At 49.1% G+C, this 23,843-nt stretch overlaps 1 protein-coding gene across 5 annotated transcripts in view; it reads right to left on the bottom strand.

The window, feature by feature from the left end:
* Positions 1–365: 365 nt before the first annotated feature.
* Fyn (FYN proto-oncogene, Src family tyrosine kinase) overlaps positions 366–23,843 on the bottom strand; it is a 196,318-nt gene continuing 172,840 nt past the window's right edge. For all 5 annotated transcript variants that reach the window (XM_052163520.1, XM_052163518.1, XM_052163519.1 and 2 more), the window contains 2 exons: positions 12,214–12,345; positions 366–1,071 (listed from right to left, as the gene is read on the bottom strand). In XM_052163520.1, the coding sequence (XP_052019480.1) occupies positions 863–1,071; positions 12,214–12,345 (341 nt within the window). In that variant the 3' untranslated portion in view covers positions 366–862. The remainder of the gene's footprint in view (positions 1,072–12,213; positions 12,346–23,843) is intronic.

The raw sequence follows: 23,843 nt of genomic DNA, 5'->3' as shown, positions 1-23,843 counted from the left end.
CTGGCTGCTGCTGGCTTAACCATGCTCACTCCTAAGTTTCAAGAACGAATCACAGTTCACTGGAGCAAAGACTGGCACTAAAACTCGTGGTCTCGGCCCCGGGACCTGAAAAAAGTCACGTGAACAATCTACAGGTATGATTAGGAACCAAAAAAGTGCAATCCAAATGAAGGGAGGAGATCATGCTTCGTAGAAGTCAGAAAATGAGGCCACCGGCTCTGAGGAGGACGCCAGGGCTTCGATTTGGCAGGTTTTTGCAGTCATCCTCACTCTGGTCCTGTGCTGGCCACAGTCTCCACGGTAGCACCCACATGGTGTATGTACAGGAACATATGTTAACATATATATCATATGTATAAAAAAGGAAAAAAAAAACCCCAAACACCTGTCCTGATCATTTTTTTTTGTTAAAACATGAAAAAAAATTTTATTGTTTTAGACAAAGAGGCCACTTTTGGAAAATAATACTTTCTTTTTTAGTTGAATCAGGTGAAGACAGAGTTAAAATCACATAGGATTTGCTTTTTTTTTTTTTCTTTTAAAAAAAGGAAAGCACTGGGATTGTTGGCACAGGAGCAGCTATTTACACTGAACAGAGGTTTGGCCTTTGACATAACATCGATACAATGCATTTCCAAGTCTGAGAAACAACACGCGTCTGTCTCGGATGGTTCACAGAGGAGGTTCGGACTGGGGGACAAGTGTCATTAATGAGGGCCTGGAAGTTCAGCTTCAGAGTCACATGCAATCTGATCCTGGACGGCTCGCTGCTCTGGGGCAGCTGGCTACGGAACCGGAAGCTAATGGGGAGGGGGTGGGGCGGCCTCGGGCCGAGGCCTGCGAAGAAGCGCAGCGCAGGCGCTCACAGGTTCTCGCCAGGCTGATACTGGGGCTCTGTGGCGGTAAAGTAGTCCTCCAGGAAGCCCTGCAAGTACTCGAAGGTGGGGCGCTCTTCCGGATCCTTTTTCCAGCAGTGGATCATGAGCTCGTGCAGGGAGATCGGGCAGTCCTGTGGGCAGGGCATCCGATAGCCTCTCTCCACCTGCTCCAGCACCTCCCGGTTGTTCATGCCTGGGAAGACAAGGGCGTGGTTAGAGCGGAAGGAGGCCGGCCACCCTCTCGGGAGGGGAGCCGTGCCTGGAACAGGCTGTCACAGCAGGAAGGACTGAAACAAAGGGATGGGAACTCAAAGATGCCAAAGCCCAGACTGTGACTCTCAAAGCACGGCTAGTGAAAGCAGCCAGGCACAAAAGGCGGCACCCAGTATGATTTGGCCTATGGAAGACCCTAGGAAGGCCAAAGACTGCATGATAGAAACCAGAGCTGCGCATGGGTGGGGGGAAAGGTCAGAGGGAGCCGAGAGGTGACAGAAGCCCTGGCTGAATGCCCACGCTCTTCCTGTGAAGGGCCAACAGCAAATATTTCTGTCTGTGTGGGCTCCATGCAAGCTCTGTCTTATTTATATCACTGAAACGGTTTAAAACAAAACCAGGCTGGGAGCCGTGCTCTGCCACACAACCCCAGTGTCTGTCTTGTGTGTGAACTATGGAGTCTCACCAGTCAATGTGTAAATTATACCTCAGTAGAAAAGGTAAAAACCCAGGAATAGGGGAAGGTGGCTTACTGGTTGACAGCACGTTCACTCTTGCAAAGCACCCAAGTTCAATTCCCAGCATGCATACTAGGCGGCCTGTCATTCCAGTTCCAGAGACGCCAACACCTCAGGCCTCAGCAGATACCTGTACTTACGTGCATAAATCCATACACAAACACAATTAAAAAGAAGTCTTTGGGAGCTGGAAAGATGACTCAGCCCTGGCTGCTCTTCCAAAGGGCCTAAGTTCAAATCCTAGCACCCCCACGGCACATAGTTCACAACTGTCTGTGTAACTCCAGTTCTAGGAGATCTGACACCCTCACATAGACAGACATGGAGACAGAATACCAATGTAAATTAAAAAAATATTTAAGAAGAGATTTCTGTATGAATAAAGCGCACAAATACCCCAAAAAATGAAAGCCACAGGTCTTCTATGTGCGGAGCTACAGGGTCCGTTTGTGAATGTCACAGTTTTCCTCACACTTGGGCACGTTGTCTGAGATCTGCCTTCATGCCAGCAGTGCTTGGCACCATCTGGCCTGGTGACCCCCAGAGTGCTCTGAGGTTTGGGGACTGTGACAGGGAGGCAGGGTGTCTCTGGGGCCTTTGCTCATGGGTGACACCTCCCTACCCCTCTGCAGGAGCTGCCAGGTGTGGGCGCCCTCAGGCTGGACAGCAGACAGCATTGTGGGAGGCTGAGCAAGGCCTCCAGAGTCAGTGCAGGAAATACCTCATTTAGTGTGATTTCTTCTCAGCTACTCCCTCCCTTGCCTGCCCTTCCTTCCTTCCTTCCTTCCTTTCTTTCTTTTCCTTCCTTCCTTCCTTTCTCTGTCTGTCTGTCTGTCCTTGTAAGCCAGTCATCTAAAATCTTCCCTTACTCCTGACAGTTTATAGCAGCAAGAATCTGCTGTAATCTACAGCCTGGGACTCAGGGTTGTCACAAATAAGGAATCCACATAATATTCAACGCAGCCTTCTTTAATTGTGGGGGAGGTGATCATGGGGTCGGAACCTGCCCCTCGGCCAGAGGTCCTAGGTTTGGAGCACATCTCTGTTTCCCTCTGTTGGGAGCACCCAGGCTTTGGGGTTGCTCTCATTTTGCGGCTGGACCGATCCTAGCTAGGTCTTCCTGGTTGACAATTATTTCAGTCACCTGTTTTTCTAAATCCTTGTAGGATGCTCTTTTATTCTCTGGCCTTATAATTTCTGGTGGTGACAAACTTCAGCATTCCTTTGGCTGTGTTGAAGCAGACCTTCCAGGTGACCAAATAACTTTACTCTAGTCAGGTTAGCCCCAGGCAAGGCGCATGGATCGCAGCTCTTCCCTGAGTGCTCCAGACAGGGACCAGCATTTCCTCAGGCACAGTTCCAAACCCCAATAAGCTCAGGAAATCAGAAAGCTTTTGTAACTCAGTTGGCAGCAAAACAGACCTGGACCAGTTGAGGTTTGGTCTTGTTGCCTATTGCAATGCTAAGTGTGCGTGGGGGGGGCAAGTCCTGGAGTCTTCACTCCTGTAACCTGTGACCCTGTCCCCAAGTTGTTTCTGATCGGTAAATAAAGAAGCTAACAGCCAATCTCTGGGCAGAAGAAACAGATGGAGGTTTAGGTTTCCTGGGTGGGGACAGGGGCACAGGGGAGGGGAAGGTAGAGGAGGAAGGAGAAGCTGCAGTGAGTTAGGAGGCCTGAGACCGTGGCCCTGAGGCCTGGCCAGTTGGAGTTAAGATCAGCCAAATTGCTGGGCATTGGTGGCGCACGCCTGTAATCCCAGCACTCTGGGAAGCAGAGACAGGCGGATTTCTGAGTACGAGGCCAGCCTGGTCTACAGAGTGAGTTCCAGCACAGCCGGGGCTACACAGAGAAACCCTATCTCAAAAAAGCCAAATCAAAAACAAAAACAAAACAAAAAAAGATCAGTCAAATGAAATGATAAATAATAACTCGGGATTGATAGGCAAGTAGACTCTAATAGCATAGAGGGTAGGATCCGGCCAGCTCTAGTGCTGACTGAGGTGCATTGTAAATATGAAGGCTGTGCGTGTCTTTTACCTGCTAACTAAATGGCTAGAAACCCCAGACTGGGATTAAACATTTCTACAAACACGCACCAGCCACCGACCCGCCCTGTTGTGAAGCCTGGGTGGCACTTCCTTCCTATGTTCCGCCCCAGACTCTCCTTCTGTGTTACATGACGTGTCAGTGCACTGACTTTAAAACAATGTCTGACTCTAATGCTCCCATGGGGGTTAGCTGAGAAACCGGGGCCCAAAGATAGCTGCCCCTCTATTCCAGGAAGCCGAGAGGGTCCAGACGAGCACGGCCGGCCACACGGGGACTGGCGTGCTCTCAAGCAATCCCCGGTTGCACAATTAAGCAGATAAGCCTCTTAGTTTCGTGGTGTTTCTGGAACCAGACAGCTTGAGTCGGCAGGACTCTCCCTTGTTCTGGCCCCTGGCAGGAGCCCTGGAGAGAAGATTCCCAGAGGCCTGAAGCCCAGAGGGATGACAGACAGTAGAGTCTCCCTAGAAGCTACAACCACTCCCCAAATACATCCCAAGGCTTCAACCTGGCACCGAGTGCCCAGCATGGCACAGCGGAATTCAATTAGGGGCTTTCCCATGATTCTGTGATCTTTCGTCAGTAAATGGTTTATTTCATTAAAAAAAAAAATCAAACTCCTCAAATGGAAATATTTCCTTTCTTTAAACTTTTAATTCAGTCTCTGCCAATGGAAAGTTTAACTGGCCATTTGGGTCAAGCCTAATTTTCCAGTGTTCCACCCAAGGCTTGGACGTAGCAGATGTGACAACCCGAAACAGCATGTCACATTTGCTAAGAAGGCCTCCTTCCAAGGGACAGGGCCATACCTCAGCCTATGCAGACTGATGACTGGGACAGATCTGAGGGCCGCACTGTTGGCATTGGTGGCACTCTCAGCTTGCTGCCCCCTTTCTAGCAGCACCCCTCCCCCACCCCGGTCGTTTCTCCTTTCTTGTCATGTGCTGTCTCCGGACCCCCCACAGTCCAGGGAAAATATGAACAGTCTGCACCGACTGAAACAGACACATACCAATGACAGCTTTGCCAAAAAAGTGGGCTATCAGACCCTGTAACTGGCTGAGTGACAACAGAACCAGCTACCTTCCAACCAACCGGAGGCCAGAACCCAGATGGTGGGCGCGCCTACAGCCCTGCCACTGCCTCAGCCAACCTTTGCAATGGTCAAGGTGTTCTGGCTCAGCGAGGAGGCAGTGAGTTTTCAGTCCGTAAATAGTACTTCAATTAAGTACACCATGGTAATATTCTTAAAAAGTGCCCATCCGTCACTCAGTTTGGTCTCAACTCTCTTCTGTGCTCCACCGCTCAGGAGGACAGCATGTCTCCGCTCTTTCTCTGGCCAGGGACCCTCCTCCACTTTCTCAGGACCCAGGTGCTGGCCCTGAGTTCACAGATCTCCACAACCTGCCACTCTGAGTCTCCCTTCAACTCTGTCTGTCATGTTTTCAAACACGGTCATGGCTGTAACCGCTCCAGTCCTTCTGCCCCAAAACCCTGAGCTGCGAGCCTCTGGAGAGTGAACTGCACTCACTCCCACATGTCCTCTGAGGTATTCTTCCTGCTGCTGGCTTCCTTCTCAAACTCAAGGGGCCGGGGCTCCAGCGCTTCCTTTCAAACCCAGACGCTGGGCGGCTGCCACACGGCCTGTCACGTGGACACGGTTTCTTTCCCTCATCCTCAGGTCCTTGCCTCTGCTTGTCTTGTAGGTGGCTGTGTTATTCTTTGAGCTGTCCAAGAACTCAGCAGACCCTCTGCTTTTCTTTACGGATCTTCAGGGAAGGAATGAAGGTCGCTTCCACAGGCAGAACACTGAAGAGATGTCAGTCACTTCTCAACTGTGCCTCTTGGCAGGACCTGATCTGCTCCAGCCTCAGAGTCTCCCTTTTTAATAGAACACCTTACCTATCGCCTTAGGACAGTTGCTTAGACAAGGTCTTGGGACAAGGTCTCACCAAAGAAGTACTAATACTTTACTATTTCCCATTTGTGAGGCTTCTCTAGGGACCTCAGAGCAGACATACCTGTAGTTAGGGGTTTATTTTCTAGTCATGCAAGGACTTCACCATGGCTGTGGGATTCTGGACATCTGCACCGTGTAAATAAATGTTTTAACAATGGGGATGATACTCAGGTTATCTGATATCACATTTCTTTCTCGAACTGAGCTTTTCATTCAAAGAGACTGACACTATATTGCGTATGGATGAGGCCTGCTGTCTGAGGCCCCTTGCCTCCCTGTATAAGCTCTCTTAAAAACCCATCTGTCTGCTCGCTGTTGGGAGCCACCACACGGGTGCTGAGAGAGGCCGGTGGAGTTAACGGTGCTTACTCAGAGAGCCTGTGCAGTGCTGGTGCAGTGTTATCAGATTATCCAGGGTTTTTCCTTATCTTACAGGAAGGCCAGGAGGCTTCGAGAGAAGCTCCAAGGGTCAGAGTACGAATGTGGGCGGAGGATGCTGACCAGAGGGCACAGATGGAAAAGAAGGACTGACCCTGAGAAGACACAGTAATTACTAGTTTTGTTTACTGTTGCCCACCTAACCAGTCACCTGGGGCAGCTATTTTTATTAAAACTACTGTATTAATAAAATCAGAAACGCTGGCCGGGAGAACTGCGGCCCACAAAGGTGATCTGAAGTAGATAGCAACATTATACTTTCTGGGCTTTTCTTTTCTTGTTTTCTGTTTCTTTATATGTGGAGACAAGGCCGTGCTATGTAGCCCATGCTGACCTCAAACTAACAGTAATCCTCCTGCTCCTGTCTCCCAAGTATTGTGATCAGAGGCCTGAGCTTTTGATAATACAGTATTATAAAAAAACAAAACAAAAACCTCCTCTGTCCTCTTAAGAGAGAAGTGAAAAATAGGAGGGTGAAGGTACTGGTGTGCGAGGCAGGGGCCTGACCACAGCTGAGACCAGAGGCTGCAGTGCTCTGTGCTCAGGTTACACGGGAGGCCGCCCCTTCCTCTGCCCTCCGGCTTCACGCACAACCTCCGGTCCTCTCTTTCTCTTATCAGCCATGTCAGCCAGGAGAGACCTTGCAGGGGAGGTGATAGCATTCAGTGCTCTCAGAAGGAACACAGAGTCCTGAAGGGTTTTGGCCCCGGGGACCACAGGCTGGGAAGGCAGAGGACCTTGCATGCTCTGCCAAGGTTGGTTGTTTGCAGACTGTCTCTCATGCTCCCTCTCCCTGGAAAGTCCAAACCTGCCTCCCTGAGGGCGTCTGCCCCTGTCAGCAGTGTGGACATAAGAAAGCCTGTCTCCCTGGTATGTGATCACAAGGGGTGGGGCGGGGGAGGGGGAGCAGGCGTTTTGCTCTTTCCAGGAGGTGCCAGCGGTTTTTCTGGCTTGCTTTATCTGTCCAGGTCATTACCAAGTGACATGATCTGCTGGAGGAAGCAGCTGACACTTGCTGACTGATCCGAGGGCACCTCAAATGCACAGATAAATGGATTTGCTTAAGAGAGCAGCCCTGCTCTGCCGATCCTGCCAGCACACGAGGTGTCCAGTCAAGGGCCACAGCCCAGCACGGCAGAGACATTCTGCCTACTGGGTGACTGGAATATAACATTTGAACATGGTGTTAACTTCCCAGAACTTTGGGGACAGAGTCTACCTTGTGGCTGGGAACACTACCCCGTGCCGGCCATATTCTGTAGGCTGGGGGCCAGCTTTAAAAATGTTTAAAAAAACCTATGAGTCTTCTCTTTTTAATTCAATTTTGTCCCCTTTTCTTCACGCACGCCTTTATTTGCTTCTACAGAGTCTCCTGTGGGTAGACACTGCTGGGAATCAGAACACGAGCATGCTCTCTTCCCCCCAAGGCAGGCAGAGCTGCTGGGAATTCCAGACAGGAGAATGAAACATTCTGGGCACAGCGGTGGGCGCACACCTTTAATCCCTGCGCTTGGGAGACAGAGGCAGGCGGATGGATCTCTGAGAGTTTGAGGCCAGCTTGCTCTTCAGAGCCACTTCTAGGCTAACACAGTGAGACCCTGTCAGAAACAAATTTCTTGGTGTGTCCAAGATGTGAAGGGAGAGAGACAGCAGAGACATCCTAAGTCCGATCTTCTCCTCAGCACTGCTCACTACACACATTAAGAGTATACTCACATCTGAGATACACAACTGCACTTAAAGTTTGGGACATTGAAAAAAGAGGGCAGAAAGGGTGTAAGAGTCAGGGGACAGGAGTTCTGTGAGGCTGTGTCTCCTCTTACCATCAGAAGCTACACCAGTAAAGTCTTACCTGACATTACTGCCTAACCATGGCCTGAACAAGGACGTCATGCCAACCTAATGGGAAAAAAGCCCAGCGAGGCCAGAACCTTACGCAAAAACTAGAGGCAACTGAGCAAGGCCGGAGGGAGAGAGGTGGCCGTCCCCAGGGAAAAGCGCACCACTGGTCATCCAGTGTGGAATGGTCAGCTCCGAAAATGTAACACAAGTAACACTGTGGACTCAACGGGCTATATTTAGAAATAGACAAGCACTGTGTGTGTGTGTGTGTGTGTGTGTGTGTATAGATACATCTACACATGCAATATCAACTGATGGCAAAAGGGCTGTGAATTTGAAGGAGTATGGAAGGTCACTAGGAAGGTTTGGAAGGAGGAAAGGGAAAGGAGAAACACTGTAACTAGAAACTAAACAGCATCAAAAAGAGTAAAAGCAGCTTGCTCCCCACCCCACGGGAAGCCCCTGCTGTTGCCGCCGCCTCCAGCTCCCTGGCTCCCGGCTTTCTGCAGGTGTGCACAGTGCCCCCAGACACCCACCTGGCCCAAGCCTAGCTCCTATCAGAGTTCTACTCAGTGAGCACCTCTTAGAGACTTCTACTCTCACCATCTCCTAACTACGCCCCTCTCTCGCTCACTCAATGCTACTAGCTAGGATGAGTGTCGGCCATTGGTTTGTATTGCCTATCTTCTTCAAGAAAAAGCATTCCTGAGGGTAGGAATTCTCACGTTACTTCACTGCTATAATCTCCGTGTCTGGAAAAGCACTCAATGCATAATATTCAATAAATATTCGTGGACTGAATGAAGGAAGAGCCGATAAGACACTGTGCAAGGTGCGGCCTTCTGGAGTTATCTGGAGGGCAAGGGGATGCCCTCCGCATCTTTAACCAGGACCAGGGTAAGATAATCCATCTGTTTTCCAGGATAACATTTCTGCTGGTGACAATGACAGAATGGTGGAGGATGAGGGGAGGAAGGGAGAGACTGGGGGCAGGAAGTTCCATTAAAAGGTCACCACCCAGCGGTGACAGCTTGATACAGGCAGGGGCAGTGAAGGCAGAGGGGGAAAGCTTCTAGAGGTGAAATGTCATGCTAAAATGCAAAGCCATGATTTTACGCATCAAGCTCAGGAAACAGCTTTGGCGCCGGCGTTACCGTGTGTTTTTTTTTTTTTCATGTGTGACAATCCCTTAGCCTAAACACAGTTCTCATCTCGATGCGAGGCACACTTAAGGCCCTGCACCCAGAGAGCAGGCTGGACTCCAGCAAGGACAGTACAACTGATTAGGCTGCCACACGTAAGCCGTGCTCTGGAATGGTGTCCGACTCCCGGACCCATCTTGGAAGCCGATGGGTACCTGGCCAGCTTCCTTTCGCCTCAGGATAATATTTCAATATTCCTCTATGGTTTCAAGGCCTTGCTCAGTGTCAGTGTCCTCCCTTCCTTCTGTCCTGGTCAGTGCAGTGAGCACAGCCTGTGTCCCCAGCAGGGCCTCCTCTGTGCTAGCTTGCCCTTCATCTGGCCACGCCTCTGGCGGCACTCTCCGGCCTTCACCGAGGCTCACTTGTGCCCTGACTCACGTGCTGGGTACAAATGTCTGGGAAGCTTTGCAGAGCTCATTTATAAGTCAGCCCCCTCCTCCTTTCTCTGTCACTTAAGAACCAGAGCCATGATGTGTCAACAAAGGGCTATTCTCAGGTTTGAAAGAACTCAGGAAAGTTTACCACCGCCTACCGTTCTTGAGAAGAGAATTACTTGAAAATACATTCTAGGCAAATTGGGTCAAAGTGTACAACGGAAGCATCTGATCCACAGAGACCTGGGCTTTCTCCTGGACTCCCACCAACAGAGAAGGAGAGCTCCAGTGCAGGAGAGGAAGCAAGGGGAGCCCTCAGTAGGCTGAGGGACTGGGCCACCCCAACCGTGGGTCTATGCCCTGGAACTGTTCTCCGCTAGGTGAGCAGTCCGTACCTGCTATTGAATACGGTTATAGCTGAATGCAAACTAAAACTAAGCAGCATCCATGACTATGAGAACAGGCCTGGGATGCCTTCTGTGTTGCAGGCGGCTCCCTGGGCCATCTGGTCAACCTGCCAGGCTCCCATGTGTCTTCACGGCAGCACGCTGGCTCCGTCCCCTTTTAAGACCATTAAGCACTTCGCCTCATCCAGCGTCTCAGACCCTCCCTACAGCTCAGTCACGCTTTTGCAGCTTTTCTGGGAGACAGGCAGGACTCACCTTGCTCACTGTAAGCAAGCCTCTTGCTCTCCAAGGTCTTGTTTTCTTGCCTTCCCCTTCCCCTTCCCCACGGCCCCTGCAGACAGGTGCGTCACGGACGCCTATGCCCGATCCACACTGGCTTACACGCACAGTAAGTCCACTGTGCTGGACCCCGTCCTCACTTAACTCCTCTGCTCTCTCTCTTCATGGGTCTCTCAGTGAGGAGCCTATCTTGTCCCTGCTTCTGCCATATAATGAGAACTACGGTTGGGGAGCACACATGGTATGCACATCTAAGTAATCTGTCCTCCATATGCTCCACGGGCGTAGGACAATTTACGGGTTCGCCATCCCCCCTCCTGTTCCGGGACAGGACCTCATCAGTGCCACCGAGAGCGGCATGGCTCATGTGCGCTCTTTCCCAAGGGAACAAATGTGAGGCCAGGTCGCACAGAATGATGCTGAGTGAATGCATCCACTCTAACTTGTAAACCTAGGTTATTTTCTTTGTGCTAAAACCCAACCTGACAAAACCCTGGTCTCCAGATACTTCCTCTTCTGAGCCCCCACCTCCACCTCTTTGTCTTGGCCTCTGCGCGTGACCCAGGAACAAAAAGCAGCTTTGTGTTCCTGGAGGAGAAGGCTTCACGGAAATACAAAACAACATTAACCTTTTCCTGTGATTGCTTTTAACACCCCGGGTGTCTATAAACCTGGGGAGATCAGGACGAAATTAGTTCAAAATGTAGACAATAATAATTCTTTTTGAAAGTGCCTTCTCATTTTTAAAACCTGGAGATGGTATATTTTCATCCTTGAGAAGCAATTCAAAAGCACCCATGCTGGGCCCCACCCCCTTCTGGGCAGCCCTTTCTTCTCTGCGGCTGATGGTTGACTATTCCCAGAGTGTCTGTCCACTTGTGCATGCCGGAAGCAGCCGCCGCAGCAGCAGCAATGAAGCGCTTACACACCCACTCGTCCCAGTGCCGGACCGGGGCTCCAGAGCCGGGCACTTTGTTAATTCTGCCTCAGTGCCCACCCTCCTCCCTTAGAGGTCTCGAGGCTGTGCTAGCCTAGACAGAGAGGCTCTTTCTGAACACTTCTCTGTTCTCTGACGAGGACCAGAAACAATCAGACGGAATGAACAAAGGGATTACAAATTAATCGGCTCTCGCTGGCTCCTGACTGCAGAGATATGATTACAAGCCCAGGATTTGCAAGAGACCTACATTCCTCATTAATCTCTACTGTCGTTTCTATCACTGTGGGCTTTTTCTTTTCTTTCTTTTTAAAAGCTCCTTTTTAAAAGGCAGGGAATGGAGAGCGAGAGCCGGCTCTGCTCTTCCTTTGCTCTGCAGTAACTGAAAAATATGTCCTTAACATTTCACAAAGCAGACCGTGCCCGCACTGAAGCCAGTAAAGTGTGGAGGCGAAATGGCGCGTGTCCTTTATGTCTCCGCCTGGCTAAGTTAATGAATTTAAGCATGGATAACCTTAACCCACAGCTTCTTCAGAGAAGGAGCATCTGAGAGTCCTGAAGAGCTGCAGGCCCCCGAGGCTCCCGCTCTTCCACAACACACTCCTTTTGTGTATTTTGGCCATTCAGCAACAGGCAGAGAACGGGCTGGTCAGCCCAAACTGCCTTCCTGTGCCTCTGCTCCAGAGCGGTCTGGAGCTGGAGCCTCAGAGAGAGCAGCTTCCGCCCTCTTCCCGCCAGCTTTGCTCTGCGGGTGGGTCAGCTCTACAAGGAGATCAAAAAAGCAACAGGAACCCCTCTCCTTCTCTTTCCCAGACATGTCTCCAAGCTCCATTTGGGCACAGGCTCTGCCAGTGACATTTCTGCTGTGGGAGCCGTGACACATGCACCTCCTGAGACAGGACAAATTCCATGACCTGTGGGAACTGGAACATTTATACCAGCTGCGTAGCACATTAAATTTGGTGTACAGGTCATGGCAATTCTTAGTTCTGCATTCTCTTGGCTAAAGACCTTGGCAGAGGCTGAGCACAGGGCTCACAGAGGCAGCTAGCTGGGCAAGGCTCCTGTAAAATGAAGTTAGAACAGAACCCACTGCTCGGGCCTGTGTCCGTCCTTACCTGGGTATGGTACCCTTCCTTTGGTGACCAGCTCTGTGAGTAAGATCCCAAAGGACCACACGTCGGACTTGATGGTAAACCTTCCGTACAGGGCCGCTTCCGGGGCTGTCCACTTGATGGGGAACTTCGCACCTGCAGAGTGAAGACCTGGTTACTCTGGAGAGCCATTGCTGGATGAGGAGGGAAGACAAAGTGTTGGAAAGCCATCTGCAGGGGACAGGGTGGGAAGCGAGGACAGGGGACAGATAGAAGATGGGGAAGGAACAGTGGGTGTGGCAATGACCTACACCCTGGGCCTGGCTCAGTTTTAAGCAAGTCACTTTAAATCTCCCTTTGGACTTCAAAACCCTTAATATGTCAGTAAAGAGAAGAGCTAGATTGTTGAATTTGATTCCATGATCACACTGAATGGCATGTACCTGATGGGGAGAATGATTCCTAACTTGTGATTTAGGAACTGTGTGTGTGTGTGTGTGTTCTGGCTTGAATATGAATGGTCCTCAGAGATTCCTGCATTTGAATGCTTGGTCAGCAGGAAGTAGCACATAGAAAGATTAGGAGGTATGGCCTCGCTGGGGTAGGTGTGGCCTTACTGATGGAGCTTTGGGTTTTAGAAGCCCAAGGCAGGCTAGCGGCTCTCTTGCTGCTGCCAGTGGATCTGGATGGCGTCGAGTTCTCAGCTACCTCTCCAGCACCATATCTGACCGCACACCACCATGCTTCCCACTATGATGATAATGAACTGAACCTCTGAACCGTAAGTCATGCGCAATTAAATGCTTTCCTTTATAAGGGTTGCCTTGGTCATGGTGTCTCTTCTACCAACAGAACAGTGCCTAAGACAATATGTATGTATATATGAATACACCCATATCCCTCTCAAATAATGCTGTATTTTAATAAACACACACGGGATTAGATCATCACACTATTCTCCTGTGTCCTGTGGTATATAAAGTCATAGATCAGTCTTATGAGGGGCCACAAATCCACACAAGTCCTGGTTTCCCTGAGGATGGAGCGCATGGACAGGCCTTCACCTTACACTGAAGTGGGCCATGTTTCCTGTTTCTCACACACACCGTGGGGACATGATTCTGCCCGTGGCTGATTCTCACTTCCTCCTACCCGTTCTCTCCATGGCAGCCATCTTTATTCCTGGGATGTTTTTATTCTGCACTGTGTACCCACTTTCCTCCTTCCTTTCTATTACCAGCCAGAGAGGCTTCAAGTGAATAACACCTTTAGACAGGGCATGCCTTGATGACAGCTATGAGTCTGATTGGCTAAGCATTCAAATACATGAGCCTATGGGAGCCATTCTTATTTAAACTCATTTCAAAGGCAATAGGGCTATATCAAGTGTCTCTGATCATCAGGAGAATCCTCTTTTTCTACATCCAGAGGAAAGGCACAGCCCACCCTGCTCCTCGCACTGTTAGAAAGATGTGGACAGATTAAGATGGACCTAGCAGCCTGCGTTTTCATGTCAGGGTCAGCAACCATAAAGCAGTTCTGGGCACTTCTTGAACAGACAAAAGGAAAAAAAATACAAGGAATTTGTATTAGTTATGCAAACAATAATGTGCTAAAACCACACTACTTATGCTTACGAGCTGCTACAAAGCATAGAAAGGCTGATAAAAATCAGAACTGTCACAGCATCATCTATGCAAAGTCACTACGTGCATAAGTGGCAAATGATTAAAATCTTTAAATTATGGGAGTTTTACTAGCCAGACGTGACAAGTTACAGCAACTACATTTTTGCTTTAAATACAGTACACCATAACAACGTTAACAAATGTGCCCTGGCGGTTTCCAGCAACGCCGTCTTCTTCTCCATCTCTTTTATACCAGTGTGGAATCAGAACTGAAGAAAGTCTTCCGATTTCCCTCGGTGGCATCTCACCCTAATTCTGGAGCAGGCTAGTATCTGTACCCCCTCTTCTGCTGTCACACTCCTCTTAGAAGGAGCTGGTTTCCCTCTTCCCTAGAATGTTGGCGATTGCCTGCACGACCTGGGATTCTCTGAGCACTCACCTTGTTTTAAAATTTTGTTAAAAGCATTCTTCACACAGCTTTCTGTCCGTGGGCATTCTGTCTATGCAGCTTCAACCTCAAGCCCCTGGGATCAGGGTGACAGCTTTTCCCTCAGTGTCAAGAGCAGATTGCCCAGGACTGAACCGCCCCCACCCCTCTAATTTTTTTAAGACAGGGTTTCTCTGTGTAGCCCTGGCTGTCCTCGAACTCAGAAATTGGCCTGCCTCTGCCTCCCAAGTGCTGGGATCAAAGGCGTGTACCACCACCGCCAGGCTGGAATTCTCTTGTTCATAAATGGATGGGAATGGATGGATATTAAACACATTCTCATTTAGAACAACTCCATAGCTTTACAATCTGACAACATCTAAAGTACAATGGGACTGTTTCTCTCTGGTATGCAGAAAAATCCTGTACCATAAATGGAGAGATGGCTCAGTAGTTAGGAGCACTGACTACTCTTCCAGAGGTCCTGAGTTCAAATCCCAGTAACCACATGGTGGCTAACAACCATCTGTAATGGGATCTGATGCCTTCTTCTGGTGTGTCTGAAGACTACAACAGTGTATGTACTCATATACAGACAATAATAAGTCTTAAAAAAAAAGTATCCTTGGGTCTTCCTTGGACTCATGCAACACTGGAATGCAGGTCAGTGGATGGGGGGGTCCTAGAAGTACACCACATTCAGTTTAAACCGTTCTCTTGGCCTCCTTTCTTTGAGACAGTCTTGGGCTGCGTAGGCGCTGTGAGCACCACCCCAGTGCTCCCTGCCTCAGGCTCAGGCTGTGATAGGCGCTGTGAGCACCACCCCAGTGCTCCCTGCCCCTGCTGCCCAAGCTGGGATTGCAGGTGTGGGAGGCGGTATGTGGATTTTACTTGGATTCTCTGAGGAAAGACTTTTAAGATTTCAGGTTTTAAAAAGCAAACGTATAAGTCAGCTATACTAACCTGCTTTATCACTTTCTCATTTCATACGGTACAATAAAGATATTAAGCCAGGCAGTGGTGGCACGTGCCTTTAATCCCAGCACTTGGGAGGCAGAGGCAGGTAGATCTCTGAGTTCGAGGCCAGCCTGGTCTATAGAGTGAGTTCTAGGACAACCAGGCTGTTACACAAAGAAATCACATCTTGAAAAACAAGAACAAAGAAAAAAATTGTAAAATTTACATAAAAACCAGTCTGTATAATCTTCGAGGGGGTTTTGACAGGAAGTCAGTAGTAAGTATTTTGCATTATTGCTTTGTAAGACAAAATATTTTTCACGCCAAGCAACAAGTATTTAAAAAGATAAAAATTAAAGAATGGCTTTGTCCATATTTTTAGTAGCTATCTTCAACACAAACTTAAAAAAATTTATTTTATTTGTGTGTAAGTCTATGTACTTGTATGCTGATGCCTTCTGAGGGAGAGTTGGAGTCGGAGTTACAGGAAGATGTAAAGTCACTTGACTTAGGTACTGGAACTGAACTCAGGTCTTCTGGAGTCTGAACCGTTGAGCCATCTCTCCAGCCCCAACAGGACTTTTGTTTGTTCTTTTGTTTATTGAGACAGGGTTTCTCTGTGTCACTCTTGCTGTCTGGAAGTCATAATACTCACTAGGCTGGTCTTGAACTCAAGAGATCCACCAGCCCCTGCCTTAGAAGGATTAAAGGTGTAGTTTTTGTTTGTTTGAACTGGTTTTCAGATTTTTTTTTCTTTTTAAAGAAAATGAATGTTTTCTTTTCCTAAGAGAAAAGGCTAAATTGAAGCCATGACAAGCTATTATTGAAAGGAAGTAATCAGTGCCTAGTTTCCTCCTCTTCTGGATACTTCTATCTGCTCCTGTCTTAGCTTCCTTCCTCTGGAGGGTACACAGCTCCTGGCCCTACAATGTGGTTTGAGAGTGAAGTGTTAGGTATTTGGCCTTTCCTGGTCTCTCTGCCTATGGCTGGCTATGCAGGATGCAGGTGTAAAACCTGAGGCTGAGAAGGGTATGTCTGAGGTCACCCAGCAATAGGGTACACAGGCACACCAGGGAGCCTGCTAGGAGCTGGAGTTAAGTGCTTACTTGGGCCAAGGTTAGAGACTTGGAAGGAGGCAAGAAAAAACAGTCCCAGAGTCTCTCTCCCAGAGAGAAAAAACAGTCCCTTGCCACCCTGTGGCTACACCCATCCCCCCCACTGCCTCCTCTCTGCTCTCGGCCTGAGTGCTACTTGCTTAAAGACTTCGCCTGATCAATAACACTTAGACAGGTTTCCCAGCTCCCTGCTGCCACAGCAGCCTGCGTTTCGAGTAGTTACAGCTTGAAATAATGCATAGGCTGTCAGAAGTGTATCTCTCGGCAGCACTGCCTCTGAGGGTTGGAGCATGTCTGTGGGATGACTCTGTCTCCAGCTCAGAGCCTGGTATGCCTGGCACACAGAAGGCTCCTGAGAGAACCAACAGGATGGGAGTGGGGCTGGGGAGTGGGTCAGCTGACCAGCTCTCCAGTGCTGACTAGCCATGGTTTCTTATATTTTATGGTCGTGAGCCTAGCCTTTAACGTTGAGCCATCTCTCCAGCCCTAGCCATGGTTTCTTAAGGGCAATTTATCTGGTCTCTCGTCTCTGGGGTGTCTTCCCTTGTCCTTGGTGACAGTACCAGTGTCATGTCTGTCATCGTCTGAATGGCTGTTTAAGGGTCTAACAACTGTTCACTACAATGGGAAAGCATCTGCCACACACCAATGAAACCTAAAAATACTTGTAAAATCTGCATTTTAATACCAAACAGAGTACTCTGAACCCTTTACTGTCTGAGTGACTCTGAGAGACGGAGAGGGAGTCATAGCTCTGCCTCTGGCTGCTGCTGGGATGGGCAGTGGTTTGGGGAACAGGCAACAAGAGGCCTTGAGGTAGTCCCAGCAATACAGAGTAGGCAGCAATCATTTCCAGCTCAACGGGTGCCAGCCCTTTTCATCTGAAGCAGGTTTATAATCACCCCTGTTGCAAGTCAGGGGGAAGGAGCGTGGTGGGTCTCACTCAATTATCCAGGTTTGTCCCTAAGAATGATGACCAGACCCCACCTGACCACTACGGAGCTGGCCTGCTTTCCCCTTCCACCAGAAGCGAGTCTGGAGTTTCCCCCACAGGCCCAGTGTCTGCTCTACCTACGCACAGCCTCCTTCCTGCCTCTCTCATCTCCAATGCCCATTCTTCTTCCACTCACTCTAACCATAAGTGCCCTTCAGGCCTCAGTGTTCCTGACTCTTCCCTCTTCACGCTGTCCTCTCTTGTCACTAATTTTGCCTGCTGCATGCGGGAAGGGGCTGGGCACATCCAGATGTTTCTCATTTGAATTCCTGGTTCTTTATTTCCAAATATTTATGGGCTTCTAGGGTCTCTTGGCTTTACCTAAAATATTGCAACTGTAAGCTTAATTTATTGTTCAGTATATCATCTTACTATGCACAAGATTATAAGAGATTCTTGTAGTAGGAAGAAAAATATTACCAAATGAAGGGGTTAGAGATTAATTCTTACTTTTCAAATCTAAGAAACAGTGAAGTCCTTTGGTTTGTTTGGTTTTTACTACCCACTTTCTGGGGTTTGGTCACCATGTTGCTGGGCCTCAGGGCAGAAAACTTAAGCCAGGACTTTTCCCCTCTTTGTTATTTCTAGACCCAACCCATTGTCATCTTGCTGCTAACCCAACACTTTGGTTCTGCTCTTTGACCTGTCTCTCAAAATTACCCAGATTCCAGTCGTCACCTCTGCTGAATCCTCCTGCCTTGGTACCTGGCCTTCAGCAGAGTGACCCTCCAATCGATCCTTTTAAACTGTGGCTTCCTGTTCCAGCTTTAGTCACATGGGGGGGGGGTCCTAACTGAATCAATCAGAGCCCACCACCTGGTTTCCAGGGACCCACATATCCAGAAAAGTGACCACGAACGTGGCGGTAACAGGAGGCTGACTGGATGGAGGAGAGAGCCAGGCGGCTAGGACAGGGTATCCTGTGTTAGGAGCCAAGCAAAGCCGACCCAACCTGGAACCTGGTGGTGAGTCAAGCACAGTAATAATTTCAAACCCAGTGAAACTTGGCAGAGGAAAGCCCCTAATTCTCATACTAGGCCAAGGATGACGTTCAAATTTCCCGAATGCTTCTGAAGTAATAAACTGAGTGTTTCCAGTTACCCCTGGTAACATGTTCTGCTAAAATTTCCACTTTAAGTTCATGGAGTTTAGCGTCATGTTTTGAGAATAAATATAAAGGAAAATCCAGTTTCACAAGAAGATGATTGATATTCCATTTGAAAATTTAGCTTGGGGGGAGGGGGAGGACAAGTCTGCCAGAGAAGGTGACAGGGATTAAGAAGGTGCTGTCTCATCAGGGACTTTGAGAAAGCAGAGACGAGGGAAACCTGTGTGCCAGGAGACAGGAGTTGGGCCTGAACATAATGTAGAACTCTGGGCTGATTAACTAGGCGCAGAACCAAGGTCTGTTTGGGATAAATCCATGGAAGCAATGTTCAAGCTGAAAGCCTGACCGAGCTCCCAGGGGGTGAGCGGTGAGTGTGGATGGGGAGGGATCTTGGCAGGCCCGGCACTGTAGCAGAGCACAGACAGTGGGAGCCACCCTCACAGGGCCCTGGGCCACGCAGCCACACTGTGGACAGTGGGGACACAGCATGGGACAGGCTTGTCCTACTGGGGCATGGCTCTGAGTCTAGAAAAAAGGCCCAAGAAGCGGGGCTACACAGAAGACAAGCACAGCCTCAGGCTGCCTTTTAAACCGTCGCCTGGTTTCCAGTTTAGCAAAGTGCCTATGTTTCTGGGACCCTGTGGAGACCAGTGTGTTGTTGGGCCAGGTACCCTTCCTTGGTTAGGAGAAAGAGGCTCGTAGCTGCAGAAAGTCAGCGTGTGCTTGGCCTGTCCCCGGCTATCCAGTCGATGCAAATGTAGGCTCCTTCTGCCAGCCAGCAGAGTAAAACAAGGAAGCCAAAAGACATTTCTGATGTTTGATGGCAGTCTGCAATTCCTATGTACACACTTTCAACTCTCAGAGGGTGACCATCTGCTTCCTTAGTGACAATTACCAAGAAACGTGGGCTGCGCAAACTGAGGACTTGCTCCTGACCACTCATAAACAACTGCCAGGCAGCTCTGCCCAATGCAGCACAAAGGAGAGGAAGATGCCCCTGTGGGCACTGAGCAGGACCACCGGTGGGCGGGGCAGATAGAGGAAGGTGTTCAGAGAGCCGGCTCTGGTGACCTGTGCTGGCATGGAGCCCCGTCTGCATTTCCTGGGCCAACTCAGAGAGCTGCCCAAGGATGCCAAGTGGGAGAAAGCAGTTCCCCGCCACCCTGCAAGCATTTTGAAAGCTTAAAAGGGACTAGGGAGAAATGAGTGATTTAAAAGCCCCCTTCGTTCATTTCATCTGGCTGTCAGCACAGCCTTGCAAGGAGGGGACGATGCTCCCAACAGTTCATCTCCATTTCCCAGCATCTGCCCTGCTCCCCTGACTACTAATCTAGGCTGAAGCTACAGCAGATGAACAAAGCAGTCCCTCCCAGAGACGCCAGAGGTAGGAAGCTTAGAGACAGAGGCAGCAGACTACAAATGAAGACGACTTCTGCCCAGGGACAGAGGAGCACCAAACTCTGGCCCTGCCAGGTTCAGGGAGGCAGCTTGGCTCAGTTCTGCTCAGTGCATGGCCTCTGGCAGCTCTGGGGACGGTAAACTCCCCGTGTGGGTCTGGGGTGGTACGGCCTGCTCACTTCATACGGCCTTCCACAGCTCCGCCTGGGGAACAAGCGGCTAGAAACAATAGCTTGCATTGGGAAGAGGCTTGCTTTTGTTGAAAGATGGGTTCACTTCTTCAGCAAGGAAAGAATTAAATTAAATTCAACAATTAACAGGGTTCCATCCCCCGCCCTCTTCTCTGCTGACACTTGCTGTTCAGGTCACAGCACACAGTGTGGGAATGGTGATGCTGTTGTTGACAGAGAACAAGAAATTCATACGCGAGGGGAGGGGAGCAGAGGGAGGCACCTCATGGTGAGATCAGCCTTGATCTGCCACTGGATTACAGGGGCCTCTGAAGCAGCTGATTAATAATTCTGTAGGAGCCCTTGAGCTGGAACTCGGGCGGGTGGGCGGACGGGCACACTGAGTCTAATAATCCCCAGCCATCGGAACAAAGGAAGGATAGGAATTGAATTCACGTTCTGCATTGTGAAACTGGAAATCTAAAAGAATCAGGGACCCAGTCCTCCTGACCATGTTTGTCAACCTAGCTGCCTGCTCGTTTGTGCTAAATGGCTACTGTGCTTTTTGAATCCAAAATCTGATTACATTTAATTAGCACCGGCATCTGGGATTTCTAATACACAAAGAGTTATTAAAGTAACAAATCTTTCTAAAATATGTTCTTCAAGAAAGAACGTGTTAATTTATGCAGTAACAATTTTTAACGTGAACTAATGAACATGGAAACTGTAACAATTATGAATTCTTTGTAGTCTAATTTATATGTGAATTTTACTCCAGACAATAATCTATTCAATTTAAATGCTCAATACTGGGAGTATTTGAACAGACACATTTTTCTTGTCCTACTTACTACATAAACCAGTAACAAAGTTACCCAAAGTTCTGAGTGCTCTCCTTTTGTCCAAATATTCCACAGACTCAGAGATTACATCGTTTTGACATGTGTTTCATAAATGCTCATAAGTGTTACTCTTTTGGAACAAGTGAACCAACCCACGCAAACCCAGAGAAACTCCATGTTCCTGCTCTTCATGCTTCAAGTGGGGACAAGCCCTGGCAGGAGGCGGCAGAAGGCCCTAGGCAGCATGGCTCGTGGGTACCACCCGTGGGTGTGTATTCGGGAGTATGGCTGTGTGCATCTACAGGGTCAACTCAACACTTCTGTTGCTACTGCCACTGCCGACTGCACCAAGTCCTTTGTGGCAAGTGCTTCCTGTCTGTTCTCTGATCACTTGACAATTCTGTTTGAAGAAGAAGGTAGGTTCAAAGTAACTTATCCAAGGTTCCTGAGCAGATCTGCCAGGATTCAAATGTTGATTTCCCTGGCCATGCTCACAGACAGCTCAGGCCTTGCCATCTTTTTGAACAGAGCAAGGAATCCAGAGAAAGCAGGAAAGAGGTCTGGGAGGAGAAAAATCCTGTGAGGGAGAATGAGATGAAAAGGACACCGAACAGCTTCTGCCCTTTGTTTGTTTGTTTGTTTGTTTTGAGACAGGATTTCTCTGTGTAGCCCTGGCTGTCCTGGAACTCACTCTGTAGACCAGGCTGGCCTTGAACTCAGAAATCCGCCTGCCTCTGCCTCCCAAGTGCTGGGATTACAGGCGTGCGCCACCAGCGCCCGGCTTAGCTTCTGCCCTTTCTAATCCCCACAGAAAGGGGTTTCCAGATGAGGATGCTGAGGCCCAGAGAGGCTGCAGACCCAGGGGAGGCAGAACGAGCATCGGAACACAGGCCTATCTAGCTGGAAAGCGTCTGCGCTTCCACAGAGACAGACAAGCTCACAGTGTGCAGCAAACACCCACAGAAGCAACAACCCTCTCCAGGGGCTCTTGCAGCATAACAGAATTACAGCACGCGATTTCCAGGAAGCCTGTGCTTCCTGTGCAGAGAGCAGAAAAGGGTGTCTGCAGAGAGAGGAGAATTGGAAACGACCGGAGCATGTCCACTGCTGTCCACAAATAGTGACAATACGTGTTCTGTGCTCACGAGGGCTGTATTCAGTCTTTAGTCTGTCATCCCCAGAGAGGAACAGCAAGACCTGTGTTACTGACGTCCAGGAGAATTGCTACCCAGGGTCCAAGTAAGCACTATATCCATATGTGATGTCAGGCACAATAATGATATACAATAAATACAAATAAAAACCATGTGTATGGAGCTTATAGGTATGGATAGTTCTTTTCTTTCTTTTTTGGGGGGTATGTGTGTTGGGGGGCAGTCTCTCTACGTAGCCCTGGCTGTCCTGGAACTCACCAGGAAGACCAGGCTGGCCTCAAACTCAAGAGATCTGCCTGCCTCTCTGTCTTCCTAGTGCTGAGATTGAAGGTGTGTACCGCCATACCCAGCCATGAATGGTTCTAATAGGAGGAAAGAATGAAGGCCTGCCCAAGGCAATGGGGAGGCGGGGTTAGGTGACTCTCCGTCCGCTGAGTTCAGAACAAAGGGTCCATGGGACATATAGACAGAACCAGAAAAATAGGCTGGTCTGGGCTATAAATAATGATATGTGTGTGCACACACACACACACTCCATACACATCCACCCACCTATCTATCATCTGTCTGTCTGTCTGTCTATCATCTACCTATCTGGCTGTGTGTTATGGCTTTGTAAGCACCTTTCTTCTATTGATTATTAACAATTTTTTCTCTTTAAAGTATTCTTAATATAATAAAAACCCTCTCTATGGAAAACCTTGTCAATCACAAAAAGTTGAAGTTATAAAATAATTCTTCGTATTTTGCCACCCTCAAAAAAATGTTTATAGGTTGCTTACTCAGTCACATAGTACTCATGTGACTAGGATAAAAACGAGGCTTGAAGAGGTGGCTCGTTTGCTTGTCAATGACAGAAGCAGTTTAAACCTGGGGGTGCTGATTTCCAACCCAGGCAAGTGACCTAGCTGCCATTACCTTTTAAATCGGTGCTCTGTGGGGCAGTAACTGCCCACCACCAGCCCTTCTGACAGGGTGAGCACCAGGAGGCAGGAGGGTGGTGTCTCCCACCGGCAATTTCATCTGTACGACCCCAGGCGGAGTTAGCCCTACTGCTGCTCCGTACCGTGATGGGTCACAAGGTCCGAGGAGTATCAGTCTGCTGTGAGAAGCTCAAACTGTTACAGGAAGCAAGAGGCAGATCAAGGAGTATGCCATGGCTAGACGATGTTGTTCTAAGAGCGGTGGGTTACTAAAGAAGGGATCTGTGGAGTCACACTCACAGACTTCCTTACAGGCAGAGGGAGTCTGTAGTAACAGAAAACAGCCCTCTCTGGGGCCGGCTGTGGGCTAGGGAGGCGTTAAATGGTCTTTACAGGCCTGTCTTTCTCTAAGGTTCATTAAGGACTACATACACACATAAACACATACCCAGTTGCGTACCAGATTTGTCTATTCTACTGGATGAATGTAAATTTTCAAAAAGAAAACAGAAAAAAAGAAAAGAAATCAAGTGTCCACAAGAGCAAGCCATTGCTAAACATGGCCAGGTCTCGCTGAATGTGCCAGGTTCAAGTGAGCATTAGCCAGTTCTCGCCACGTGAGAACTTAGAACGAAGACCAAGTCTGTGGAGAGTCCTCCCACCCATTTCCATTTTCTGTGAGAAGGAACAGATGGCCGAGGGGCTGTGACAGGGGAACAACAAGCTGTGGCTGAGGAGAGGGGTGTGGTGTAAGAACACAGCCTCACCTCGATGCCCTGGGTCCAGGTGAGGGCTATGGTAACTTCTGGAAGGATCATGGGACTTGGGATAGGGAGGTGGCTGTCAGTAGAGTTCCAGGGAAGGTATAGGTGACACTGAGGGGAAGGATGAAGGTCAGAGGACCTTGCAGTGGCCGTGGATCAGCTGAGGTACCC

The sequence above is a fragment of the Apodemus sylvaticus genome, chromosome 19 (genome assembly GCF_947179515.1).
Source record: "Apodemus sylvaticus chromosome 19, mApoSyl1.1, whole genome shotgun sequence".
Classification (NCBI taxonomy): Eukaryota; Metazoa; Chordata; class Mammalia; order Rodentia; family Muridae; genus Apodemus; species Apodemus sylvaticus.
Note: the sequence above shows the minus strand (reverse complement) of the source record. Positions and strands in the feature narration are given on the sequence as shown.